At 48.4% G+C, this 25,223-nt stretch overlaps 2 protein-coding genes across 3 annotated transcripts in view; both read left to right on the top strand.

Annotated features, from left to right (window-relative positions):
- Positions 1 to 699: 699 nt before the first annotated feature.
- LOC135914710 (uncharacterized) lies at positions 700 to 15,497 on the top strand. The gene is made up of 3 exons (XM_065447650.2): positions 700 to 1,448; positions 8,757 to 8,995; positions 15,055 to 15,497. The coding sequence occupies exons 1-3, from the start codon at positions 795 to 797 to the stop codon at positions 15,401 to 15,403; spliced, it is 1,242 nt and encodes a 413-aa protein (XP_065303722.2). The 5' UTR covers positions 700 to 794; the 3' UTR covers positions 15,404 to 15,497.
- Positions 15,498 to 23,672: 8,175 nt separating this feature from the next.
- The window catches only part of LOC135914709 (uncharacterized), an 8,897-nt gene continuing 7,346 nt past the window's right edge, over positions 23,673 to 25,223 (top strand). For both annotated transcript variants that reach the window (XM_070533927.1, XM_065447649.2), the window contains exon 1: positions 23,673 to 24,388. In XM_070533927.1, coding sequence (XP_070390028.1) covers positions 23,732 to 24,388 — 657 coding nt within the window. In that variant the 5' untranslated portion in view covers positions 23,673 to 23,731. The remainder of the gene's footprint in view (positions 24,389 to 25,223) is intronic.

Raw genomic sequence — 25,223 nt, 5'->3', positions numbered from 1 at the left:
AACTTCGGAGCTGCCCGCCTTGGCTTAAAAAGTCGAGCCTCCGGACCTAAAAAAATTAATTAATTAAATTACGAGGTTTTACGTGCCAAAACCACTTTATGATTATGAGTCACGCCATAGTGGAGGACTCCAGAAATTTCGACCACCTGGGGATCTTTAACGTGCACCTAAATCTAAGTACACGGGTGTTTATCGAAATGCGGCAGCCATGGTCAGGATTCTATCCCGCGACCTCGTGCTCAGCAGCCCAAAACCATAGCCACTGAGGAACCACGGTGGGTCCGGTCCTCATTCAAGTAAATGTTTTCACACGCACACACACTGGCCACAGACAATTAGCGTGACGAGTCATGAATTATAAGGTTAGGTTAGAGAAAATAAGGTAAATAAATATATTGAGCTAGATGATTAGCAATCAAAAACCACCACAAGAACAATCCTGATTACCCTGTGTGACTGCGAAACCGTTTAACGTAGTCGTCATATTCACCTCGTATGACTTTATTTCTTCACAATGCTACTATATATGATATTTGTATTGCACAGAAGGCTTTCGTTCGGACGCTTGAGAAAGCACAGTTTTTGTATCTTGCAGTCAAGACAAGCCTGCACAAGTCAGATGTGTACATTCCGCGGCTTAGCGTTCACCACTGTGGTAACCCAACGGAAAATATTTGGGAATTCAGAGCCGCGCGCCACATTGAAGCGAGGACAAAGAAGCGTCAACGTGGCGCGCCCCCGTGCCTCACGCTGTTCGTAACCGCCGCCGGTTAAAGCCATTTTATTAGACGAGAATGGAGCCCGTTCGAGAGGATGCCGAGCGTTTTCGCGGAGCAGAGAGTTTCGGCTTCATCCCTCCACCGACCCAGCCTCTTCACAGCGAATGGCGACCTTTACTGGCGTGGACCGGACCACCACGCGTTTCGCGTTTCCTGTCTGAGGCCCCGTGGCCCGCAGCAGCTGCAGCACACGGTCGCAGCTATGCCGGTTACAACTACGAAGGCAGCGCCGAGCCCGTTTGCGAGCAGTCGCTGGAGTCCGGAGCTGAGGCGGAGCCCTCGAACTCGCGAAGCCGGAGCCTCGTCCACGGCGTTGCTTTCACGGGGCTCCTCTTGGGCATCGCACTTCTCGTCGTCCACAGCTCACTGTCGCCGTACGACATCCGCCCGGACGTTGAGGAGGACGACGGGGAGCGGCGGCTGGACTTGGCGCCGAACACAGTCGGCGAGCGCCTTATTGAACGGAGGATTGTGCATCCGGACATCGGCGAACTCGACAACGGGCTAACGACGGTACGCAATCGCGCGCGGATCCATGTGGCGGGCAGAGCGGCGAACGGAGGGACCGCTCGACCACGGCTGACGACTGCGAAGACGACTCCCGACACGACGACGCCTGCGACCGCTCTGACCACCACTCGGGAGGAAGTCGATGCACCACCAATACGCGTAAGTTCGTTCTCCTTATGCGGTAATTCTTGTTAGGGGTATGCGAATAGCGATTTCTGAGGCCAAATAAAATACGAGTCGAATAGTGGCAGAAGCCAATGGAGTGGAATATTCAGTGCTTTTCGAAAAGCTATCGAATAATGAACTGCTCTTGTCACAATTAATTAGAGCGTGCAATAGTACTTTTTGAGACTGCATTGAATCGGATCGAAATACTATTGGAATAGATTTCCTGTATTGACCGTCCTTAACAATAATAAAAACGACCTTCACATCCTAGGATATTCACAACGCTAGCAATGTTTTTTTTGCTGTCACATTGCACGTTATGAAGCTTTGTTTATAGAAGTCATAGATGGAACATTATGATCCACTGCAGAGTTAATTCGAATAGTGTATAGAATAAGAATCTATAGAGAAGCCCTGCTTCCTGAGCAACCTAGCGTGCTCTACTACCAGACTTTCGGTGTTTACTATGGTCGCAGGGACCAATTGATTGCATACTTTTGCTGGAATGTTATGCTTCATCGTGCATGATTGGTGATTTGAGATATTCGAAAACTATTCGGAAACTGTTCGCATTTCTTTAAAGGAACAATTCGTTTTGGAGAATTATTTGACTAGGGCAGTATTCAATTTGTCGTTCGAAAGTTGCGAATATCCGCACACCTTTAAATTTTAGCTGTTCTCAGGTAAGCCGTGTGCAGTACTTCGCAATAAAACAGCCACCAGCGTTTTGAAAGATGTAAAGGCAGAGCTCGTTTGGGCTACTATTGCGTGGTGTCAATAATCTTTTTCTTTTGATGTTGCCTACTCGAGCTAGCCTTTTTAGGTAAATTTCTATAACAAAGGTGGAAATTGTCTGCCCAAGAAAGCGACATGTCAAGGTAGATACTCAACACGTTTATAAAAAAAAAGCTTTACTTTTGTACTTTAGGGCCCCTACTGCAAGGACTAGTGGCCCATTCGAGATGCCCATCCAGAGATCACGTAAAATTGATCTTGCTTTCGAGTCAAGATTGCCTCGAGCATAGAGAAAGGCATCTGAGAGCGCATTATTTGTACGCCGATGTATTTAGGAACAGCTTAACGACGAATATCTTGCAGGCGGTTATACGGTGTTCGGATTTATGCTCAGCAGGCATGGTTTCGCTATCTCATACTGAGAATAAATTAAGAAATAATTAGTTAATGACCATTTTTACCCACTTTAACATGGCGATTTCCTGTGCGGGTAAGGCCCGCTTTGTTGTAGGCTAACCACGTGAACAGGCACGACCCGCTGTAATTACGCGAACAAAAAATAAGCTTGGAACAAAAAGCACATTGTATGATAGCAATCTTCCTTTGGAGCTCTAGACAAGCTTCTCACGCAATGTGGTTAAGTATTGCTTACTTCCTGAGAGAACATTCGTTTCACCCACTTCATAACTCCACCTCGAGCTAAAGAATTGTTCTTTCCTGCTTTATTTTGGTAACAAACTGCTTGGTATGATCAGATTTGATAATTTTATTGATGCTCAGAACCTGTAGCTACGAATAACCACTTCCCGTTAGAGCGAGTTCGAATGCACTCATGGTGTTGGTAGCAAAAGAACATTTTTTTTAACTAATTATATCGGGACAGCAAAGAGGTTTCGCAAATAAAAATGGTAGGTGGCCCTAACCTTTGACTTAGGTGTCTCTTAGAGACACTCGCATCTCGGCCTTGGTGTGCTTTAAGTTAAGCGAGCGAACGTCCATCCCTTGGAACGATATGCGGGCGATGAACGAGAGAGGGTGGGGAGGAAGTGCAGCGCATGCCTTCTGGCGGGTCATAGCCCCCGAACGAGTGGCGCACGAAGCGCACCGTCTCCGATGGTGACGTCAGATCACGTAACGAGCGCGCGCACGCAGCTGTTACGAGCAAGCGAGCGAGCAGGTGAGCGCCGGAAGGGGAGAGGTAAGAAAGGTGGGAGTGACGTCACATCGGTTCTGCTAGGCAGAAGTTCCACCTATGCCGGGCGTTTTCTATCACGCCAGCTTTTTGTGTGTCAAGTCATAAATGACGTCATTATTTCCGCTTTCTACTCCCTTGTTTCCATGAATTTCGCAGAAGTCGTGCTCACGTGGCGGCTCTCTAGAGTCTACGATTATGCGCTTTGGTGTGCGGGAATCAGTGATTTCTAATTTTAATTACTTCAGGCACTTCAGTAACTCTACTTGTAACTTATGTTCTTCTATACCCGGATTTTTTAATGAAACCCATAAATTTTATATTGTTATTTTTTTATTTTTTTCTGATTTATTTTATTTTCATATCCAGTCATCTCAGGAGGTGAACAGGAAGTGCTGCGCCACAAATTGTCACTCGATGCCCGTGCTACAAAAACATTTGGCACGTGTAGTCGCACAGTATGAGGGCTGCGTTGCTTTTCGTAAGGTTATTTTTTTCTTCGCCACAGAATTTCAATTCCGAATAGTGTACATGTATGCGTATATTACTCATATCATAAGAAGCCAACAGACAGACACCAAGGACAACATAACGGAAATTACTTGTACTTACTAGTTGAAGTAAAGAATGGATAAATCAATGGAAATTAAAGTGGCTGAAAGAACAGTTGGCCTGAGGTGGAATATGAACCCAGCTTCTTCGCATTACGCCTGCGATGCTCTTACCACTTGAGCTATCACGGCGAGGTTTTCCCATCCACATTCTGGGTGTACTTATGTCACACTACTAGAACTAACCCTGGGAGTGTTATCCAGCGCCACCACTCAGAAACCTTCGCGGCGGATGTGGAACATCCTTTCTGCCGCAGGCGTCACGAGTACGTGATCTATTTGGATGACGGCAGCTGCTCAATAAGCCCACACATGACACCTGAAGGCATGAATGTTGCCTGATTCGAGACCTTCGTAATGTAATGAACAAGAAGACCATGAACAGAGGGGCCCGATGTTTTATTAATCATATCATAAGAAGCCAATAAACTGACACCACAGAGAACGTAGGGGGAATTACTTATAATAATTGAATTAAAGAAATGATAAATTATAGGAAATCAAACTGGATGAAAAAACAATAAAAACTTCTTTCTTGGCGAGTTCGTGCATACTTCATTGGAAGATTATAACAGCGCTTATTCAGACATCCACAAAGGAACAATGACGAGAAACAAGCATTGTCAACTATATTTTATAGACGGGAGACAGATAGATGCCTTATATAAGGCGAATGGGGGGAGGGGCGGAAGAGGACTGGTAGAGAGCGATACAATCGGGGAAAAAAAGGAGACATTGCGCATGGTGAACGTACGTGCCGGCAATCAACCGAAACAGACACAGAAAATGATGAAGAAACTAGATAAGGGAAAGAATTACAAACAGACAATCAAATCAATAAACGGTCCCTTATAAAAAATTGAAGCTCTGCAGCAAATGGCGATATAGAGGGGGTAAGTGCCCACAACGGAACGTCCGCACAACGAGAAATTGTTGCGGATAATGTTGATGACATGCTCAAAAGAGGCATAATTAGGCCATTGTATAGTTCTTGGTCATCTCCTGTTGTGCTGGTTCGCAAGAAAGACGGCGCCGGTACGATTGCTCCCATCATCAAGCACTTGTTAAGATCACGCGCAAAAGACGTATATCCGATGCCAAGAATTGATGATGCCACTGCCTTCCTCCAGGGTGCAAAATATTTGTCTAGTCTAGATCTCCGATCCGGGTACTGCCAAATCCCCATGCACGAAGTGAACGAGGACAAGACAGCCTTTTCGACACCAGACGGACTTTACGAGTTCAACTTCAGGCCCTTCGGTTTATCTAATGCTCCTGCAACATTTGAATGCATGATCGACACGGTTTTACGTAGTCTTCAGTGGAAGACTTCTCTGTGCTATTTAGACGACGTCATTATTTTTTTCTAGAACTTTTCGTCAATACCTTGAACGTTCGGACAAAATTGTCACATGCATTTCCAACGCTGGACTCAATCTCAACACAAAGAAATGTCATTTTGCCAGAACGAACATCAAAGTGTTGGACCATTTTATCAGTAAAGATGGTGTTCGACCAGATCTCGAGAAGGTGGCTGCCGTGCTTCGCTTCCCAAGCCCTGAAAATCAAAAACAATTCAGAAGTTTTTTGGGCATGCATCCTACTTCCTCCGCTTTATTAGTAATTCTGCTGCCATGGCGTCGCCACTGCACAAGTTGCTCACGTCGGGCCCTGCTTTCCCTAGGACAGACGACTGCGAACTTTCTTTCCGAGCCTTCCAGGAAACATTAACCACCGACCCTGTCCTCGGTCACTTCGATGAGAACGCACCAACTTGTTTGCACACCGACGCTAGTGGCGATGGGATAGTGCTGTTCTTCTACAGCGTGTTACACATAGTTGTTGCGTTTGCAAGACTCGCATTAACGGCTGCCGAAAAAAACTACTCGATCACAGAGCAGAAATGTCTTGCAGTAGTTCGCGCGATACAAAAAGTTCGACCATATCTTTATGGACGCCACTTGACGGTCACAACCGACCACCACGTCTTATGCTGGTTGTTGTCAATCAAAATTTGCCAGGACGCCTTGGTCGATGGATGGGTGGTCCGCTTACAAGACTGTGATTTTGACATAGTTTACAAGTGTGGCCAAAAGCATCAAGATGCCGACGCTCTCTCTCGCTGCCCCCTGCCACTATTACCTTCGAGTACATCTCTCTATTGCTCACCACTTGATGAGACGAAGTCTCCACTCTCGTTACTACCTCTAGCGTTTACTGGCACATCATCTTCCAGTCGTGTCACTCAGCTCACCTCGTGTCAACGCTCTGATCCCTACTGCAACAGCCTTATCCAACGTATTTGCGAAACTACTTCTGGACCACATGCCAGATTATGTTGACAACTGGGACTATTTAGGGCTAAAACGATGTGCTGCAGCGCTACTTTAACAACTCCGATGGATACCGCTGGGTACCTGTTCTTCCACGTTCGCTGCGCATACAAGTCCTGGAAGCCTTTCAAGACGACCCATCTGCTGGCCATTTGGCTTTGCATAAAACATACCACGGCGTTAGGAGCCGTTTCCTTTGGCCAGGCATGTCTACCTTTGTGGCCCAGTACGTCGCTTCTTGCGTCCATTGTCAATGGCAGAAATGACCGACTTCGCCTCCTGCTCTGCTTTTACAGCCCAACCCATGTCCCTAGACACCCTTTGCCATCGTTGGGATAGACCTAGTCGGTCCTCTGCCCATAACGCCAGCAGGTCATCGATGGATCGTGACAGCTCGTGACAGTTGATCGTGATGTGGCATCGTGATGTGACATGTGTGATCGATGTGACATGTGAAGTGACATGTGTGATGCGATGTGTGATCGTGATGTGACATGTGATGTGATCGCGATGTGAATCGATGGTCGTGACACTTGACCAGCTCACACGTTACGCAGAGACCGCTCCTCTACGCTCTAGTTCGGCCTCAGGCGTTGGCACCTTCTTTATGGATGTCATTGTGCTGCGTCATTGAGCACCTCGTGTACTGTTAAGTTATCGCGGCAACAGGTTCCTGTCAAGAATGATCAAAGAAGTACTCGGAACTTGTGGTACAGCTTTTAAGACGACATCCGCATATCACCCTCAGAGAAATGGCTTAACCGAGGGGATTCATGGCACACTAACAGATATATCAATGTATATTGGGCCAAACCACGACAACTGGGACAAACGTTTACCTTTTGTGACGTTTGCTCCCAACACCGCTATCCAACGAACCACGGGGTACTCGCCTCTCTACGTAGTTTACGGCCGTTCACCGACATTCACCATCGACGCCGCTTTCTTCAATGCCGCAACTAACACCTCAGCTACTACACCCGAACAGTTCGGCTCGAGACTTCAGCAATGCCGTCAACGTGCTCGCTTCAGCACAGAAGTCAGTGAGCTAGATCGCAAGCAATGTTACGACATCTCTCGTCGCGACGTCTCCTTTTGTCCTGGACAGAAAGTGCTCCTTTGGAGGCCGATTCGTACACCCAAGTTGTGTGAGAGGTTTGAATCCCGCTTCCTTGGACCCTACATTATTAATGAACAAACATCCGGCGGGAACTATCGCGTTACTCCCATAAACGTTTCTTCGGACCATCGTTATCGTGGTGCGGAGATCATTCACGTTTCGCGCCTCAAACGATTCGTTCGGCGTTACCCTCCTGGCTTAGTCGCGGCCTGGCTGGCCGCTTGCGCGCGCGGGGAAGTTAGTTTGAGCATAATTCATACGCTTCATATTCTCACCTGTACATACTCCTCATCACCGTTTTGGGGCCTGGTGGTGGGGCTCTCACTCGGGAGAAGAAAGGAGAGAATGGGCTGCCTAAACCTTGTCTCAGAGTATATTTAGGCTGTGTGTGTGTCTGTGTGTGTGTGCGCGCGCGCGCGCGTCTGTGTGTGTGTGCGTGTGCATGTGCGTGTGTGTGTGTGCGTGTGTGCGTGTGTGTGTGTGCGTGTGCGTGTGCCTGTGCCTGCGCGTGTGCGTGTGCGTGTGTGTGTGTGTGTGTGTGTGTGTGTGTGTGTGTGTGTGCGCGTGTGTGTGTGTGTGTCGTAGAGAAGTCCATTGCAATAGCCACGTCACAAACGCATCTCCGCAAGACTATTAAAAAAAACTGCTCGAAAGTGGGGGTGGCTGACTGCTTGCGCATTGGACTTCCAAGAAGTTAAATGCACCCGGTCTACATAGCGGGAACAATCTTTTACAAAATTACAGCTTCCAAAATTAGATATCTTAACGCTTTAGCTTTGCGTGAGACGTGACACACTTGCGCGATAGACATACTGAGGTTCCAGCATTTCAGCATACCAGCATCGCCCACCAACACAGAGTGTGTAGAATTAGGCTTTTAGGGTGCTCTCCATCATCGAGGCATCATTAACGCTAGTTATTCTGTCGTATCACGAACTAGCGCTATCTTGCTGTATGTTAAATGAAAATCAAAACGTTTTTCAGGCTTCCCCCGTCTTTCTAGGCCTAGTAGCGCAAAAACAAACAGCTGATTTCAAAAATAGCGACGTGGCGCACGCTCTGCTCCACCTAACGTTGTAGTAAGCAAATCAACATTCACAATGCCAGGGTGGAGTCATAGCGAAAATGAGCGCAGTGCGTGAAGGTCCCCGATGCTACATATTCTTGCTAGCAAGATGACAATGAAACTGTGCGTTCCACTACACGTCCGCCAGAGGACTTCCAGCCTTACTGTCTTGAGCTGTGTCATACGATGACACTTCGTGGGCATGGGCGCTGATTTTCAACGCTGTGGACTCCGCGTCGCAGGCCGCCACTGACGAGTTGTGCAGCCGTCACGTGTACACGTACTGCGCGCGGCCACAGCCGGAGTTCTACTACAGTGCCGACCATCGAGCCTGCGTCCCGGCGGCCGCGGACACCGTGCACGTGTGTAACCGCGGTTCCAACCGGTTTTCGAGCTTAGACAGCTGCCTCACCAGCTGCGTCAACGGCCACCGCGTGTCAGACCGCTGCCACGAAAGCACGCTGTTCTTTCCCTGTGACCGGTGAGCTGGAGGCTCATTGCCAGTATACCGCGTCTTCTTTGTGTGCGTACCTAACAAGCTTTTGAAGCAAAGCTCTCCTTCCCTATACTCTATACGGGACTTGGCGTGTCGCCGTTGGCTTTCTCGCCATATGAACTTGTTCCATCCCGATGTCTGTGTAATCTGCTGCGATGACTTGGCGAGAACATACTGGAACCGGGACACGATGCGTGTCCTCACAAACGTTTTTAATGTGCCTCTTCGATTACGCGTACCTGACAACCACGGAAGTTACCCGAGGCGATGCTTTCAGCTAATGACCTTTGCATATTTTCTTTTTGTTGAAGACGCAGCGCAAAGCGACGACGCTTTGCACTCTGCCGCTTTATCCGAAGGCATACACAAACTTGTGTACTACAACCCGTAGCGACGTACTCTCCCATCGATGGCGTCATTATAAGTGCGAAGGCCACAAGGCGCAATCCTGGAATCTAATGATACACTATGAGACGGTTTAAAAGTTCAAATTCACTGTCATACAATTTTAATGATGGCATGCTTACGCAACGCGATCCTCTTTTTTCTGATAAAGGAGGCCTCAATAATCTCCCTCGTAGTCTGATTTCTGTTTGCGGAAAGTATTGTGGTGTCATCATATATTGGAGTGCAACCATGCTCAGAGCAATGCCACGCGAAATGCGAATAGGCATTACCCGTTACCGAGCGCCTATACACAGACACTCTAATGATCAGGCATGTACCTGTTTGTTCAATATAGGTATGACCGAAGGAAAATGGAAGCTCGTAAACAACTCCCATTCTCCAGTGTAGAGACGGAGACGCGTGTGGTTAACTCTACAGCCTTTTCCAACGTGAGTGGAAGCAGCCTTCGCGAACTTCCTATCAACCTTACCGCAAATTTGATCATCTTGATAGAGGCAGAAAAAAGAACCTTCACATCAAACCTGCCTGCTACATTCCTGAGGCTGTGTGATAGCTTATGTACATATGGAAATACAAATAGTTTTTTCTTCTTGTCGGCAGGCTCTGGATTATTCATTCTTGCGGACGCTCCTAACTTTACACGCTTAAGAAGCCTCTGTACGGTCGTGTGGATAGCATACTCCCGAAAATCTGCCGCTCTCGAACACTCCAGTTGTTTTAAGGAACTCTCAGAAGTCTGGTGAAAACAAGATTTCGAAAGTGTGGAAAATATAACCGAGAAAGCGCACTGATAATGACGCCATCGATGGGAGAGAACGTGGCTATTGGATGTAGTACATAAGTTTGTGTATGCCTTCCAATACAGTTAGTTGTGAGTACAGCGCTTTTTCGTGTGTTCCTGCCTTCTGTCTTAGTTGCATTGCGCCGGCCCTTCAACCTGTTCAACCAGTACCAACTCGCCGAAATGTCGATGCTTTTAGAGTTTTGCGTATGGAAGGTCTCGGACAGTCCCGGACATCCAAATCCGGGAAGGCCAGGGTGATATCTAATAAGGGGTCGATAGTGCAGGTAGTGCAGCCATAGCCCCGCGTGGGTCTAACTGATAACTTTATCGCAATACAGCCTCTCAGGCGTAGAATCTGGGCCTTTTCGAAATTGGCGTCGATGCCTTGCCGAGTAGACATATACTAGGGAGAACTCTCGTACATAGAGGAAAGGCTGAGCGAAAACGTTGGAACCCAATGATGCTGCCATGTTGATACTTCTCATTTTTGTAACGCTAAGCATAGGCAATATATGATGCAATAACAAGCATTTACAGGTAGTACGTTCGTATCGACAGCGTGTAAAGTTCATTCCATATGGTATTGAGGAACATCCGATGGCTATTAATTAAATTGGTAACTAATATTTACTGTGTGCGAAAGGGCGCATTTGAAGGCTCCTGAACTATATGGCGTCACAATACCGAGGGATCCCAGGATCGGTGATTGTGCTGACGGCGTGTTTCATCTGAATCACATCAGTCGTCTGCGCCTGGGCGCCTGCCTCGAATAGCAACATCCCTGCGCCTTTGCGTCTACAGCGATTTCAATGCATGTATGCTTTGGGGAGCTTGGCCTCGTAAAGTTGGCAGTATTATGTCTATGTTTGCGTACACTTCAGGCGCGGAGAGGCATAGCCCGAACACCATACATAAGCTTTGGTTGGAAAAGTTTGGAGAGGAAGCGCTCGGGAAGCGCTAGTATGCTTGTAACAAGTGGGGTTACTATGGTTCACTGCGACCATATATGCAACATTAACCAGTGTGTAACAGTGCCTACGCATGCTGGCTTTTGAATGGGGTGTAGAAAGCACGAGCAGCAAGCGTTACATTCGGTACATCTTTGTAGAAGCACCACTACACACAATTTTACTTGCAACTCGAGGCCAATAGCTTCTCGGTATTGAAAGTGTCACTGAAGTCTCCGAGAAGCTTCACGCAGGTTCTGGGATACATCTAGTTTTAGTGGACTTCTGTTAAAAAACATTGCAAAAAACTATACGCACTCGCATCAAGTTTGGTTCCGTTCGGCTTTAGCAACGCAAACACTAGCACTGTAGGTAAAAAACGACGGCACGCTCATCAATGACATCGGGTTGATTGTTCTAACAGCTCCAGCGCGTATTTGACTATACTGGTGGTACCGACTATCCCCTACGTAGAGCAAGACATCTTTACCGCTCACCAGTTGCACTGTGCCACGCTTACACGTACACAGCGCATGTTATATTATGTTCTTATACGCAGACCACCAATGAATCTTGCAACGGGCTGGAAAGGTTGCGTTAAATATCTTCAATGCAACAGTACAGAGACTAAAAAAATACTACGTACTTACAGTGAGAGCCTTATTCGGCTAGCAGAGCAACATGGGACATGCACATATACACACGCTCAATTCGCAGGTATCTTAATGCTATGCTAGGTTCGAGGGCGCCGGTTCATGGGCCTAAAGCAAATACTGGCCATGTACTACACAGTACATTTGTCCTGGCGGCTTGTTTTCAGACGAAGCGCGGCACAAATGCATAAAACACCAATATACCTGCATGCATCAAGGTGGTCGGACATGATTGCACCATTTGCAAGATTGCTAACTGGATCTTTAATATCGACAGCAGCTTTCACCCCTATTCCCGCCGTTCTCTCATAATCCCGTGTTCTGATATTGGCTTGCTACAACCGATGTTCGCTTCGGTCTCGGGACGGATCGGCGTATGGTTTTTTTTTTTCTATCACGCGAACTAGATTTCTTGGTAGCCGATCTTGTCGCCGACCAGAAAGTTTTCGGTCTGAACGGGGCATAAGAGCGCCCAGGCATCTCGGAGAGATGGCGTGAGGAGAAGCGTCACCGTCTGCGTTACAGGAACCGCGTCTCTCGTGCGCCAGATGAGACTGGAGAAAAAAACTGCCAGTGTTTGAAGCATAAAGTCTACGGTCCGTTCCGCACTATGGTGTTGCCACACACGCCATGTTTGCCTATTGGCTATGGTGTTGAGCTGCTAAGCACGAGGTCGCTTGATTGAGTCCGGGCCACGGTGGCCGCATTTCGATGGGGGCGAAACGCGAAAGCACCCGTGCACTTAGATTTATGTGCACGTTAAGGAAACCCAGGTGCTCCGAACTATTCCGGAGTCCCCCACTACAGCGTGTCTCACAATCAGGTCCTGGTTTTGGCACGTAACAGCCCAGAGTGTCTTTTGTTTTGTTTTTTGGTGTAGCATGTACAGAACCACGAAGGTGTACAATCAGTGCTCTTACAGGTGCTGACATATCGGGCAGGAACTTGGATATTGACAAAGACGCTTGAGAACAAGTTAAGGACCGCGCAAAGCGCGATGAAATGAAGAATGCTATGCATAACGTTATGAGACAGAAAGAGAGCGATTTGGATCAGAGAGCAAACGGGTGTAGCCGATATCCTAATTGACATTAAGAGTGAAAAATAGAGCTGGGCAGGTCATGTAATGCGCAGGTTAGATAACCGGTCGACCATTAGGGTTACAAAATGGGTGCGAAGAGAAGTGCAGTCGAGAACGGCAGAAGACTAATTGGGGTGACGAAATTCGGAAATTCTAGGGCGCTAGTTGGAATCGGATAATGCAAGACAGGGTAATTGGATATCGTAGGGAGACGCATACTACCTGCAGTATACATAAAATATGATGTTTAAAAGAACTTGTTGTTGGGCGAGTTGGTACATATTAGCGAACATCGTTTAACTGCTCTAACAAACGGACCAAAGAGACAGCATGGGACTTTTTGGTTCCATGCGAACGTCTCATCTGCGCCCGTCCTTGTCCCATGCTGTCTCTGTGGTCCGTTGTTAGCGCAGTTAAACAATGTTCGATAAAATGTGATGATGATGACGACGACGACGACGACGATGACGACGACGATGATGATGATGATGATGTACAAAACTATACAGCAGGAACCCTAATGTTCTGTGCGCACCACGCGCATGCTGGCAGCGCAAGCTAGAACAACGCCAGGGGTCCGCTGCAAAACTGATTCTACAGCTGGTGAAAGTGCGCGAAATTGGCTTCGTCGCTTTTGCAGCCAAATGCACTGCGCGTCAGTCGCGTCTTTGAAAACGTTCGTCACCCGGGGGTGAGCATGCACCCTGGTCTTTGCGCCGAAAAATATACATTCATACATCATCGCGGACCATTTATGCCGTGATAGCATGATGGTCCGAACCCTCCTCGCGGGTACGTATAACTTATAACGCAGCAAAGCAAAAGAGGGGCGCTATGACGTAAAGCTATTCCAAACTTTTCTATTCCAATTCCGCAATCAGCCCTCCGCGATCGGTCAAACGTTTTTGGACCATTTACACTTCGCCTGACCGTCAAGCGATGTCAAAAAAACTGCGATGGCTCCCTATCTGATATGGTGCTACACACTCATTATGAATCGTTTGACCGAACAAAAGATAGAGTTATATCATTCGACTCCTTTTCGCCACTAGCCCTCGGCTATTGGTCAAACGTTTTCGGGCTGCAGCCAATTTAGCAGACTGTCGCGCGACATCACAAAACCGCGAAAACTTACCGCGTCGAAGTGGCATGTACGCGTTAAAGATGCATTGATATGCTGAACAAAACAAGTTTTTTTTTCTGATTAGCCGTAGGTTGCACCGCTCCGAAAGAAATACAAGATGGCGACCGCCGATAGCTCAGGCACTGGCTACTCGCACCTTCCGGAGAGCATGGGTTTATTTGCCGGTAATAAATCTCTGTGTAGCCATGTAATGTTTTCGAGCACTTTCGGCACGTTTACATCCTCACACTGCAAACTCTTCCTTGCTGAGGATCCGTTTTAGCGGCATTCTTAACCTTCCATTGCACGCCGCCGAGATTTTAGACTAGCCACCGCGAGCAAAGTAAGGAAAACTGGACAAATCGCAGACGTCGGCATCACCCTTTCTATTCGGTTATTTAAATACAGTGCGCTGGGTCGGTGCCATCGAAATGGTCTCCACATGAGCGAGTTCGTAGCCTCATTGCAGCCAATTAGAAACGGAAATCACTCAATCAAGGCAATGTTATTCGTGTCGAAAGCAAAGAAATGTGACCTCCTATAAACTAAGAGAACGCTTGATTGGGCTGTTGAGGCAACGCTGCGGGTCACCGCCGGATGCTTACGTCGGTGGTCACGCAAATTTGACGTCAGGAGATTGGAATAAAAACATATTGGAATAGTTTTGCGTTATAAGGCCCCAGAACAGGAAGATGTTGAAATGTGCGTGTGCGTGCATATCTATTTATGTGTACAGTCACGTGCAATATGACCTGCAACACCGGTGCCCCTGGTGGAAGGGGCTCCAAGAATGTACGCCTGCGCCGACACAGGGTAAGTTCCAGACCTAAACACAGCTTCAATTAGTAGTATTTATTAAACCGCTATTTCGCATATCAGAGCTGATGCGCAGCCCTGGAGCCCCTTCGACCCCGACCAAGGGTGTTGCAAGTTATATAGCACGCGACTTACGTATATATGAGTAGGTAAATAAACATATGCTATCTAACTAAAGCTCTACTACTACTATTAAATGCACCTAATTTCTCTCCCTTTCCACTTTACACAGGCAAGACATGGTGGACGTGCCGTGGTACTTCGACGGCAAGAAGTGCGTCGCATGGACTTTCCCGCAAGGCAGCTGCTTGTCTGTCGCTCGGCGGGGCGTGTTTCGCAGCTCGGCTGAGTGCCGCCGGCGCTGCGTGCTCAGCACGGAGCCGGACTGCACCCGTCCGCCCCCAGCTGAGGCGTGCTCGCCTCGGCAACTGAGGCACCCATATTTCGCCGACATGCAGGCAGGCGGCGGCGCTCGCTGCGTCAACGCCTCCCGGCGGACGCTCCAGTCGCACCGCTGCCTCATCGGCACCAACCAGTTCGCTTCGCCCGCCGCCTGTCGCAAAGCGTGCGTCGGGTATTAGCGTCTGCCATCTTGCACGCGGCGCCCAAAGATTCACTTGCAGTAGCCCTACATTAGGCGCGTAATGGCAATTAAATTCAGTGTGTGCGTCGACACGAACGTCTCTTTTTGGCTAGTATTCTCCAGACGATGAAATCCTACAGTGTGAGTATAAAGGACACAAACTCGGATAAGGTTCTTCTGATGTTAAACGGTACAATGGAGTAACTAAAGGTCAAGACAGACGACTGCGTGTCGCATTTGCGTCGCGAACTAAGGCTTCATCAATAAACTTGATCACATTAAACAAACCCTTTAAAACAGAAACCACCCGAACACTGCCCTTCAAGAAGAACACACCGATGAAACGAAACTTGAGCTAGCCGAGATCGGGAAACCCCGCCATAAGATAAGACAACGCCTCTTCTCAAACGCACTCCCAAGCGGGAGCACTATCCTCGGTAAATCCTGCCGAATTCTCGCCAGCAACCGGAAACTTTAGATCGCTCCCGACCCACCCAGAGTAGCCTAATGACGCAATAATATCTTCAAAAACTTTCTTGTATATGCAAAACTAAGGGCAATGACGAAGTTAGCACGCCATCCCTGTGGCCACCCCAGGTACTCTACATGCAAACTTATTCAATATACTACTGCAGTAAACAGTAGAGCGTTGGTAAATCTACTGTCTAGAATATGCCGCTTGTAACAGCACATAGGTGAGACTGTACAACAAATTCATACAAGACTCAATGCAGATCGCGCAGATACAATATAGTTTGCCTAAAGCAGTAGCCTGCCACTTTAACGAGCAAGCAGGACCCTATATTTGATAGAGCGAGGCTCTATATTCAACAAAATAATATATGTTAACCACGCAAGAGGAAATTTAAAGAATCATACCAAATATAGAAGTTTATATGGCTACACCGACGGCTATCAACTTGGCATGTGGAAATTTAGAATCGCTAAAAGCTGGGACTGAGACCTAAAATTCTCACATGATTAACAAACGCATAAAACGCATTAGGCCACCATCTAACCTCGATTATTCATCTCACCTATTCCTCCGTTTCCAGCTCTTTCAAGCCTTTTTTTTTTGTAGAGCAGGCCCGATCATCGGCACCCAAACGTCGTGGCGCTATTAAATAAACGTGCACAGGGGAAACAGAGGGGCTCGAGTCTAGGTAACCAGGACCACATCAAAACAACAGGCAATGAAGCCAAGAAAAACATAGGGGCAATAGCTGTGCTGGAAACTGAAACGTGGAAAATATTGGAGAAAAGGAAAAAGCATTGTGTGCGAAATAACTTACCGCTGAGGGTAGACGAGCCCACAACGTCTGCATTACTCGTGCGTTGCTACGGCAACGGCCGTCCGTCCCCTATCTGGGGTATTAATGTGTACTAGATCTAGGGCTAGGAATGCTAGCCAGCGCAACGAAGGGCCATGACCCTGAGTCACACGTGCAACGTGGGTTACCCATGCTACGCCTAAGTGACACCCGCGGCGATCATCGGAAATAGTTATATGGCATTTGCAGGATAGAAGTGCACGTTCGATCGGAGCCTAACGGTTAGAGCATCCGACTGTCGAACTGAGGGACTGAGGTTCGATCCCACCACTGCTCATATCATTCAGATATTTAAGTGTGAATCTTTTGGCACGACAGCATGTGCATAAAGGAGCACTCAGCTTCCACCATCAGAAACATTCGGGAAGGTCTCAAGGTAAGTTTGACTATAAAAGTAGCATAATGTAAGGTGAAGTTTTCACTGTGCACAATTAAGGAGTGTCCCTGCCTCAGTCTGATTCAAGCGAATGATAACTCTGCTGATTTTTCAGTGAGTCTGAGTCAAAGTGTTGCAAGATGAGTCGAATTCTAGTAAGTCTATCTCTGAGCGAGCCTGGCTGAGTAGAACGGTGAAGAGTCTGATCTTGTAGTGAATTAGTCGGAGAGAGAGAGAGAGAAAGGTAAAGGAAAGACAGGGAGGTTAACCAGAGATTATCTCCGGTTGGCTACCCTGTACTGGGGGAGGGGAAAGGGGAAGCGATAGGTGAGAGGGAGAAGGATTAAAAAAAAAGGAAACTACACACACACGCACGTACACACAAACTGTTTCTGTGGGCACTGTCACGCAGCCCGCAAAGGCGTTTCTACTGTGATGCAGTGCACCGTACAATCCTGAGTCACACAGTGAAGTCACAATCTGTCAGAAAGTCCAGTGTCTTTTAAGTACCGCAGCAGCGCCTTCATAGCCGATCGCGCTGATGTTCGCGTAGGCCAGTGTCCAAGGATCTTGTTTTTTGACAGTGGGCGCTTGTCCAGTTTGTCTAGGGTGGCTGAGAGGACTGCTCTTTGCGGGTTGAAACGAGAGCACTCACAAAGAAGGTGCGCGATTGTTTCATTGCACCCGCAGAAGGCACAAAGTGGGTTGTCGGACATTCCGATAAGAAAGGAGTACGCATTTGAAAATGCTACTCCAAGCCATAGACGAACTAGAAGGGTACAGTCGCGTCGTGGAAGTTCGGGCGGAATACGGAGTTGTAAAGTAGGGTCCAGGGTATGAAGTCGTGCACTTGTGAAATCGGATGAATTCCACTGAGCTAATGTCAGGTCGTTTGGCAGTACGGCAAGTTTTTTCGCTGCGTCGGCTCTCGAAAGAGGAATGGCAACGCACCTGACGCCGTCATGGGCAGATCGGGCAGCTGCGTCTGCTCGATCATTGCCGTGTATGCCACAGTGACTAGGCAACCACTGATATATGATATCGTGTCCTTCGTCAACTATGCGATGGTGTACTTCTCTGATCTCTGCGACGAGCTGTTCATGTGATCCATGGCGCAGTGCTGAGAGTACACTCTGTAGGGCTGCCTTGGAATCACAGAAGACTGACCATGCATGCGGTGGTTCCTCCTGAATGAAATGGAGAGCCGCACGCAAGGCTACCAGTTCAGCAGCTGTCGTTGATGATACATGCGACGTTTTTAGCTGTATTTCGATGGATCTTGTTGGTATCACCACAGCAGCAGCTGAACTTGCAGATGTGACTGAGCCATCGATGTAAACGTGGACGCGGCCGCTGTGCACCTCATGTATAAGTTGTAATGTGGCCTGCTTCAGGGCAAACGACGGCATGTTAGCCTTTTTAGTGATTCCTGGGATGGTGAGGCGTACTTCAGGTCTGTGCAGGCACCATAAAGGTGTGGATGGTCTTGCTGCAGGCATGTAGTTCATTGGCAATGAGGTGCGATTGGCAACAACCATACGACTGATAGCCGCATGTGGCCTTTCTGCGGGTAGAGCGGCAAGGTGGTGAGAAGGTAGTCGGGCAACGTGGCGAATATGCGCTCTGAGAGCATCGGTTACCAAGTACGTTGTTATTGGGTGATCTCGAGCTATGACAATCGTTGCCGCTGTAGACGCACACCTCGGAAGGCCGAGACACGTCCTTAGGGCTTGAGCTTGTAGTCCCTGGAGTACACGCAGGTTTGTTTTGCAGGTGTTTCCAAGCACAGGGAGGCTGTATCTTGCGAAGCCGAGGAACAAGGCGTTATAAAGCTGCAGCATTGATCGCACCGATGTGCCCCATGACTTTCCTCCGAGAAACTTGAGGAGATGTATTATTGTCAGCAACCTCTTCTTTAGGTACGAAACGTGCGGGCTCCATGATAGGTCGCGGTCGATAATTACCCCTAAAAAGCGGTGTTTACGTGCATTTGCAACTGCTTGTCCGTTGAAACTTACAGAATAACGCTTCATTGCCTTCCGAGTGAAAGTAACAAGGCAGCATTTCTCTGAAGACAGCTCTAAGTTCTGTTTTCGCAAGTACAGTGATGTTAAGGTAGCTGCCTTTTGTAGCCGTGCTCGTACCTGTGTTACAGCAGACGCCCAAATGCAGATGTCGTCGGCATAGATTGATACTTGAACTGTGTCGGGCAAGCATCTGACTAGGCCAACGAGCACTAGGTTGAATAGCGTCGGGCTCAACACTCCGCCTTGCGGTACTCCACAGAACGTTTGGTGTTGAGTCGTGGCGCCTTCCTCGGTCATCAGGAAGAAACGCCTGTCAGTCAAATAACTGCACAGCCACTGAAAAGTGCGGCCACCGATTCCTGCTTTAATCAGAGCCTCTATATTGGCATAATGTGCTACATTGTCATAGGCGCCTTTTATGTCAAGGAATAATGCCGCAGTGAGTAGTTTCAGCCGTTTTTGATGTTGAACATACGCGACCAAATCGATGACATTGTCTATGGATGAGCGCCCACGCCGGAAGCCAGCCATAGCATCTGGGTACACGTTGTAACTTTCCAGGTACCATTCCAGGCGCGTCAAAATCATTCGTTCCATTATTTTCCCTATGCAGCTGGCCAGAGCGATGGGGCGGTACGATGACAAGTTTAACGGTGATTTACCAGGTTTGAGAAGTGGAACCAAGCGGCTGCATTTCCATTCACGTGGAACCAAACCGTTGCGCCAAGACTCGTTGTAAAGGTTTAGCAGCATGAGGCGTGCATTCTGCCCAAGATTGGCGAGCGCCGCATAGGTAACGCCGTCCGGCCCAGGTGACGAAGAGCGCCTGCAAGTCGCTAGTGCCGCTTCAAGCTCCTCCACCGAAAACATTACATCCATGCGGGAGTCCCGTGGCACAGGAGTGGCACATGGTGTAAGGGCGCGTTGAGGCTGCGAGCTGGCAAGTCTTGAGCAAAATTCCTCGGCAACGTCTATTTCGCTGCGACCTTGTTGCAAAGCGAGGGACTTAAAAGGAACACGCTGTTGCGGTGATACACGAAGTCCACGCACAGTTCTCCATATCTGAGATAATCGCTGACGTGGGTCCAACGACTCGCAGAAACGTTTCCATCTTTGAGATTGAAGTGCATCAATGCGGCGTTGAATCTTCTTTTGCATCCGCCTTGCCTCTCTGAGATAATGGATGGATTTAGTTCTCCTGTATCTTCTTTCAGCCCGCCGGCGAACTGCTCGTAGTCGCTGCAGTTCGGCTTCAAATTCTTCGTATTTCGGGAAAGGCTGAAAAGCACGCGTAGTAGCTTGCATGGCTTTTTGAATTTCGTTTTCCAGACTTGAATGGTTCCCTTGCTGACATACTTCCTCCATGTGCGACCGAAACGCCGACCAGTCAATTCTCCGGAGTGTCGTGGAGGGGCATTTAAATAGTCCCTTGATCTTCAGGTACGTCGGAATGTGGTCGCTTCCACGGGATTCGATGTCTGGAAACCATTGCACGTTTCTTTCAAGACGCCGAGAAACCAGGGTCAAGTCTAGGCAGCTGCTGTATGTAAGCCCGCGTAAATATGTTGGGCTACCATCATTGAGGCAGTGAAGGCCGTGCTGTGTGGCAAAGGATGCTAGTCTCCTTCCCCTGGAGTCCATCTTCAAGCTCCCCCAAAGCGGATGGTGAGCATTAAAATCTCCGGTGAGAATCGTAGGGTGGGGTGTCGCTGATAGCACGTCGTGCAGTCGTTTAGAGTCGAATCCGCGTGAAGGAGCAAGGTAAACAGCAACGAGTGTGAACGTAAACTTGTTCGTTTTCACAATTAAACAAACGTACTGGTTGTCGTCGTGCGGCGGGACTGGGTGCAACACGTATGTCAGATCACATCTAATATATACAATTACCTTGCTTACATCACCACAGGTAGAGGACATGAATGCCTCATAGCCAGAAATGCGTATAACATTCTGCACGTTCGGTTCGCAAATCACAAGTATGGGAAATCGGTTTTCGAAGACGTAGTGTCTGAAATCTGAAATTCTCGATTTGAGACCACGGGCATTCCACTGCAGTAAAGATGCTTTCTTGACTTCCTTGTGGAAGGGCAGCGAGGGGCGGGCCATGGTGGTATGCGATGCTTTCAAGTACTGGAGTCAGCGCGTCCAGCACTTGCAGTGCGCTACGAGCAGCCGGAGTGTCCATGTTTGTCAGTAGTAGACGCATGACATTCGTGAGGGATTTGAGCATAGCAATCACTTGTGAATCCTTGTCTCGCACTTGGTCAACTGAAGTGACATTTGACGTTAAGTGGCGAGTCATGTGCTGTGGCTCTGGCGCGTGGCATGTCTTCGGCAGTGCTGGCCACACCTCACTTGATGAAGCAGGAATAGCAGGGCCGCTTTTATCGTTGACATTCGTGCTGTTACTGGAGACAGATGGAACAGGAGGTGGCGTTGCCGGACGAGACTTTTCCCTTGAACCGAAAGAGGATGTCGTAGACTTTCGTTTCCGAGAGTGGTGTCGCCTTATCGCTGCAGAAGCATCTCTGTGTGATGATCCGTCTCTGGCCATTTTCCGCAAGATTTTGTGCTCTTTCTTTAGGCGTGGACAGTCTTTTGAGGATGCGACGTGTGGGCCTTGACAATTAGGGCACTTGAGCTCTGTTGCACGGCAGGTGTCCGTGTCGTGTTGTTTCGAACATCGTGGGCATGTCGGTGTATTTCGGCAGACTGCGCTCACATGTCCAATTCTTTGACACCTTCTGCACATAAGTGGTTTGGGTACGAAAGGTCGTACCACATGCCGAAAGTGTCCGACCTTTACATGTGACGGTAGACAGTCACCTTTAAACACGAGCCTTACACAGGTCGACTTGCCGAGGCGCCGAGCTTGTAATAAGGCAACACCATCAGTGGCAGGTTTGATTAAAATTGGCAGGTCGCTGTCGCTTATCGATGTGTCAATATCATAAACGACACCAGCCGTGGTTTCGTTGTCCTGTGGGATGAGGTAGTGGACGTTGATGTTGCCCAGGAGCTTTACTGCCATCAAAGCATTGATTGCGCTTTGGTTATGGACATCAATAGCCAGGACGTTCTTTCGAGTGTTAATTCTGATATCCTTGATTTCTCCTGGGACAAGAGCCTCCAGAGAAACGGAAATCGCTTGCCTATTAAGGCGGTTGAGGTTGTCGGCGGGTGTGTCCGGCACAAAAAGAATAGTGTGCGCAGATGGCCTTCGCTGTGGCATGACGGTAGACTTACTTGACGAAGACCGTCCGCTGATGTTTCTTCTCTTGGCCTTGCGATGTACCACTCTTTCGAAGCCTTCGTCATCTGAGGCGTCATCACTTGAGCAGGAGTACAGCGCAGTGTCCTCGCTGTCAGCTTGACTCGGTGGGCGATTTCTCTTCCTCGGGCCGGTACCTGCCGAAGCAGTCACGTCGCGGCGGCATTCTGCCGACTCCACTTCCATTGCCGTGGCAATGGGAACGGCGTCACGCAGTAAAACACGGGAAAAAGCCGAAAATACTGCAGCGCGAAGGAACAGTGGTCCCTACGAGAATCACTTCGTCTTCGTCTTCGTCTTCGTCTTCGTTAGTCTGAGCCTGATCGCGCTGCGCTAAATAGCGTTTGGTCAGTTGACTCTAAGTGACCCTGGCTGAGCAGACTTGTGTCAAGTTGGAGTCTAAGTCAATTCGGCAGCGCATAATTCTTGTGAGTTTTGTTAGTTCGGCTCAGTAGAACTTAAGAAAGCCACACTCCAAGTAAATTTCCCCTAATAAACGTTTGGTGAGACTGATCGTCACTGAGCTCCGCTGAGTACAATACTGGCGAGTGTGAGTCCGAGTGAGGCCGGCGGAGTCAAATTTTGGTGAGTCACAGTCCATATAAGTGCGGCAGAGTTGAATGTTGAAGGATCAAGGGCCGAAGAACATACTCGAACAATCATTACAGCGCTCCAACAAGCTGCATGAAGAAGCCAACTATTTAGATACACTTGAGCACCAAATGCGGTATTGTTGCAAGGAATCTAGAGCGTTAATGTGTTATGTTAAGACTGTTAGGGCCCCCAATTTATAGATGACGTTGACCTCCCGCTTGAGCTACTTCCATAAACGTTATTTTCGGTTTAAGAGAAAAATGGTGCGGCGGCCACAGATATTAAGCGTGATGAGCCATGACTCATAAGATTAAATTCGAGAAAATAACGTAAATAATTAGATTGAGCTAGATTATCCGCACTCAAAAAACGGAACAAGAATAATCCTGATTACCTTGTGAGACTGTTCAAGTGTACAACAGAGTCATCGTATTCGCCTCGTGTGACTTTATATCTTCACAATGCTACCATACAATATATTCGTATTGCATAGAATGCTGATGAAAGAACAGTTTTTCAGTCCTGTAGTCAAGGCCAGCCTGCACAAGTCAGGTGCGCAGATACCGTGACTTAGCGTTCACCACTGCGTTAACCCAGTGGTAGATACTCGGGATTCGGAGTCGCGCGCCACAGGTATGCGAAGATAATGAAACGTTCAACAGCGCGCGCTTCCGTGCCTCGCGCTGCTTGTAACCGCCCCTGGCTAATCCGGTTTTATTAGACGAGAATGGAGCCCGTTCGAGAGGATGCCGAGTTTTTTGGCGGAGCACAGCGTTCCGGCGTGATCCCTTCGCCGGTCCAGCCTTTTCACAGCGAATGGAGACCTCCACTGGCGTGGGCCGGACCGCCACGCGATTCGCCGTTCCTGGCTGAGGTCCCGTGGCCGGCAGAAACTGTAGCGCCCGACCACAGCTATTCCGGTTACTACTACGAAGGCAGCGCCGAGCCAGATTCCGAGCAGTCGCTCATGGAGCCCGGAGCTGAGGCGGAGCCCACTAATTCGCGAAGCTTGAGCTTCGTAGTCGGCGTTGCTTTCGCGGGGCTCCTCTTGGGCGTCGGACTTCTCGCCGTGCACAGCTCACTGTCGCCCTACGACATCAGCCCGGACGTTCAGGAGGATGACGGAGAGTGGCGGCTGGACGTGGCACCGAGCACAGTCGGCGAGCACCCCATTCAGCCGAGGATTGTGCATCCGGACATCGGCGAACTCGGCAACAGGAAAACGACGATAGGCCATCGCGCTCGGATCCTAGTCGCGGACAGAGGGGCGAACGGAGGGACAGCTGGACCACCGCTGACGAGTGCGAAGACGAGCCCCGAGACGACGACACCTGCCACAGCGGTGACTACGACTCGGGTCGAAGACGACGCACAAACGAGACGCGTAAGTTCGTTCTCGTTATGCGATAATTCTTGTTAGCGGTGCGCGAAATGTGATTTTTGAGACCAAATCAAATACGAATCGAATAGTGGCCGAAGCAAATCGAGTGGAATATTGAATACTTTTCCAATAGTTTTCGAATAGTGAACAGCTCTTGTTATATTTAATTAGAGGCTTGCGAATAGTATTTTGCGAGAGGCAATTGAATCGAATTGATTAGAATATGAAATACGTTTCGAATAGATTACGTATAGTGAACACCCGTTGTTAATAACAGAAAGCGAGATCTTCACATCCTAGAATACTCACAACGTTAGCAAGCTTTTTGTTGTCCCATAGCACGTTATGAAGCGTTGTTTTTTGAAATCATTGATGAAGCATTATGATCAACTTAGGAGTTCATGCGAATAGTCTGGGCTCACTTATGGATCCGAATGGTTTTGCCAGAAAAGTCCTTCCTCCTGAGCGACGTAGCGTAGTCTACTATCAAACGTCCGGTGTCTTATGTTTACTATGGCCGCAGCTCTAGATGCATTCCTTACCTTTGCAGCAATTTTATGCTTGATCGCGCATGAGTGGTGATTTGAAATATTCGAAGTCTATTCGAAAACTATTCGCATTTCTTAATAGGGACTATTGTATTCGAAGAATGATTCGAATAGGGCAGTATTCGATTTGTCGTATGATACTTGCGAATACTTGCTCACTTAATTTTTTTAGCTGTTCCCAAGTAAGCCGTGCGCAGTACTCCTCACTAAAACAGCCACCAGCGTTTTGAAAGACGTGAAGGCAGAGCTCGTTCGGGTTACTAAGGCGCGGTGTCAATCATCTTTTTGTT

Source organism: Dermacentor albipictus, chromosome 2 (genome assembly GCF_038994185.2).
Source record: "Dermacentor albipictus isolate Rhodes 1998 colony chromosome 2, USDA_Dalb.pri_finalv2, whole genome shotgun sequence".
NCBI lineage: Eukaryota > Metazoa > Arthropoda > Arachnida > Ixodida > Ixodidae > Dermacentor > Dermacentor albipictus.
The sequence above is the reverse complement of the archived record's forward strand: the minus strand, read 5'-3'. Positions and strand labels throughout refer to the sequence as shown.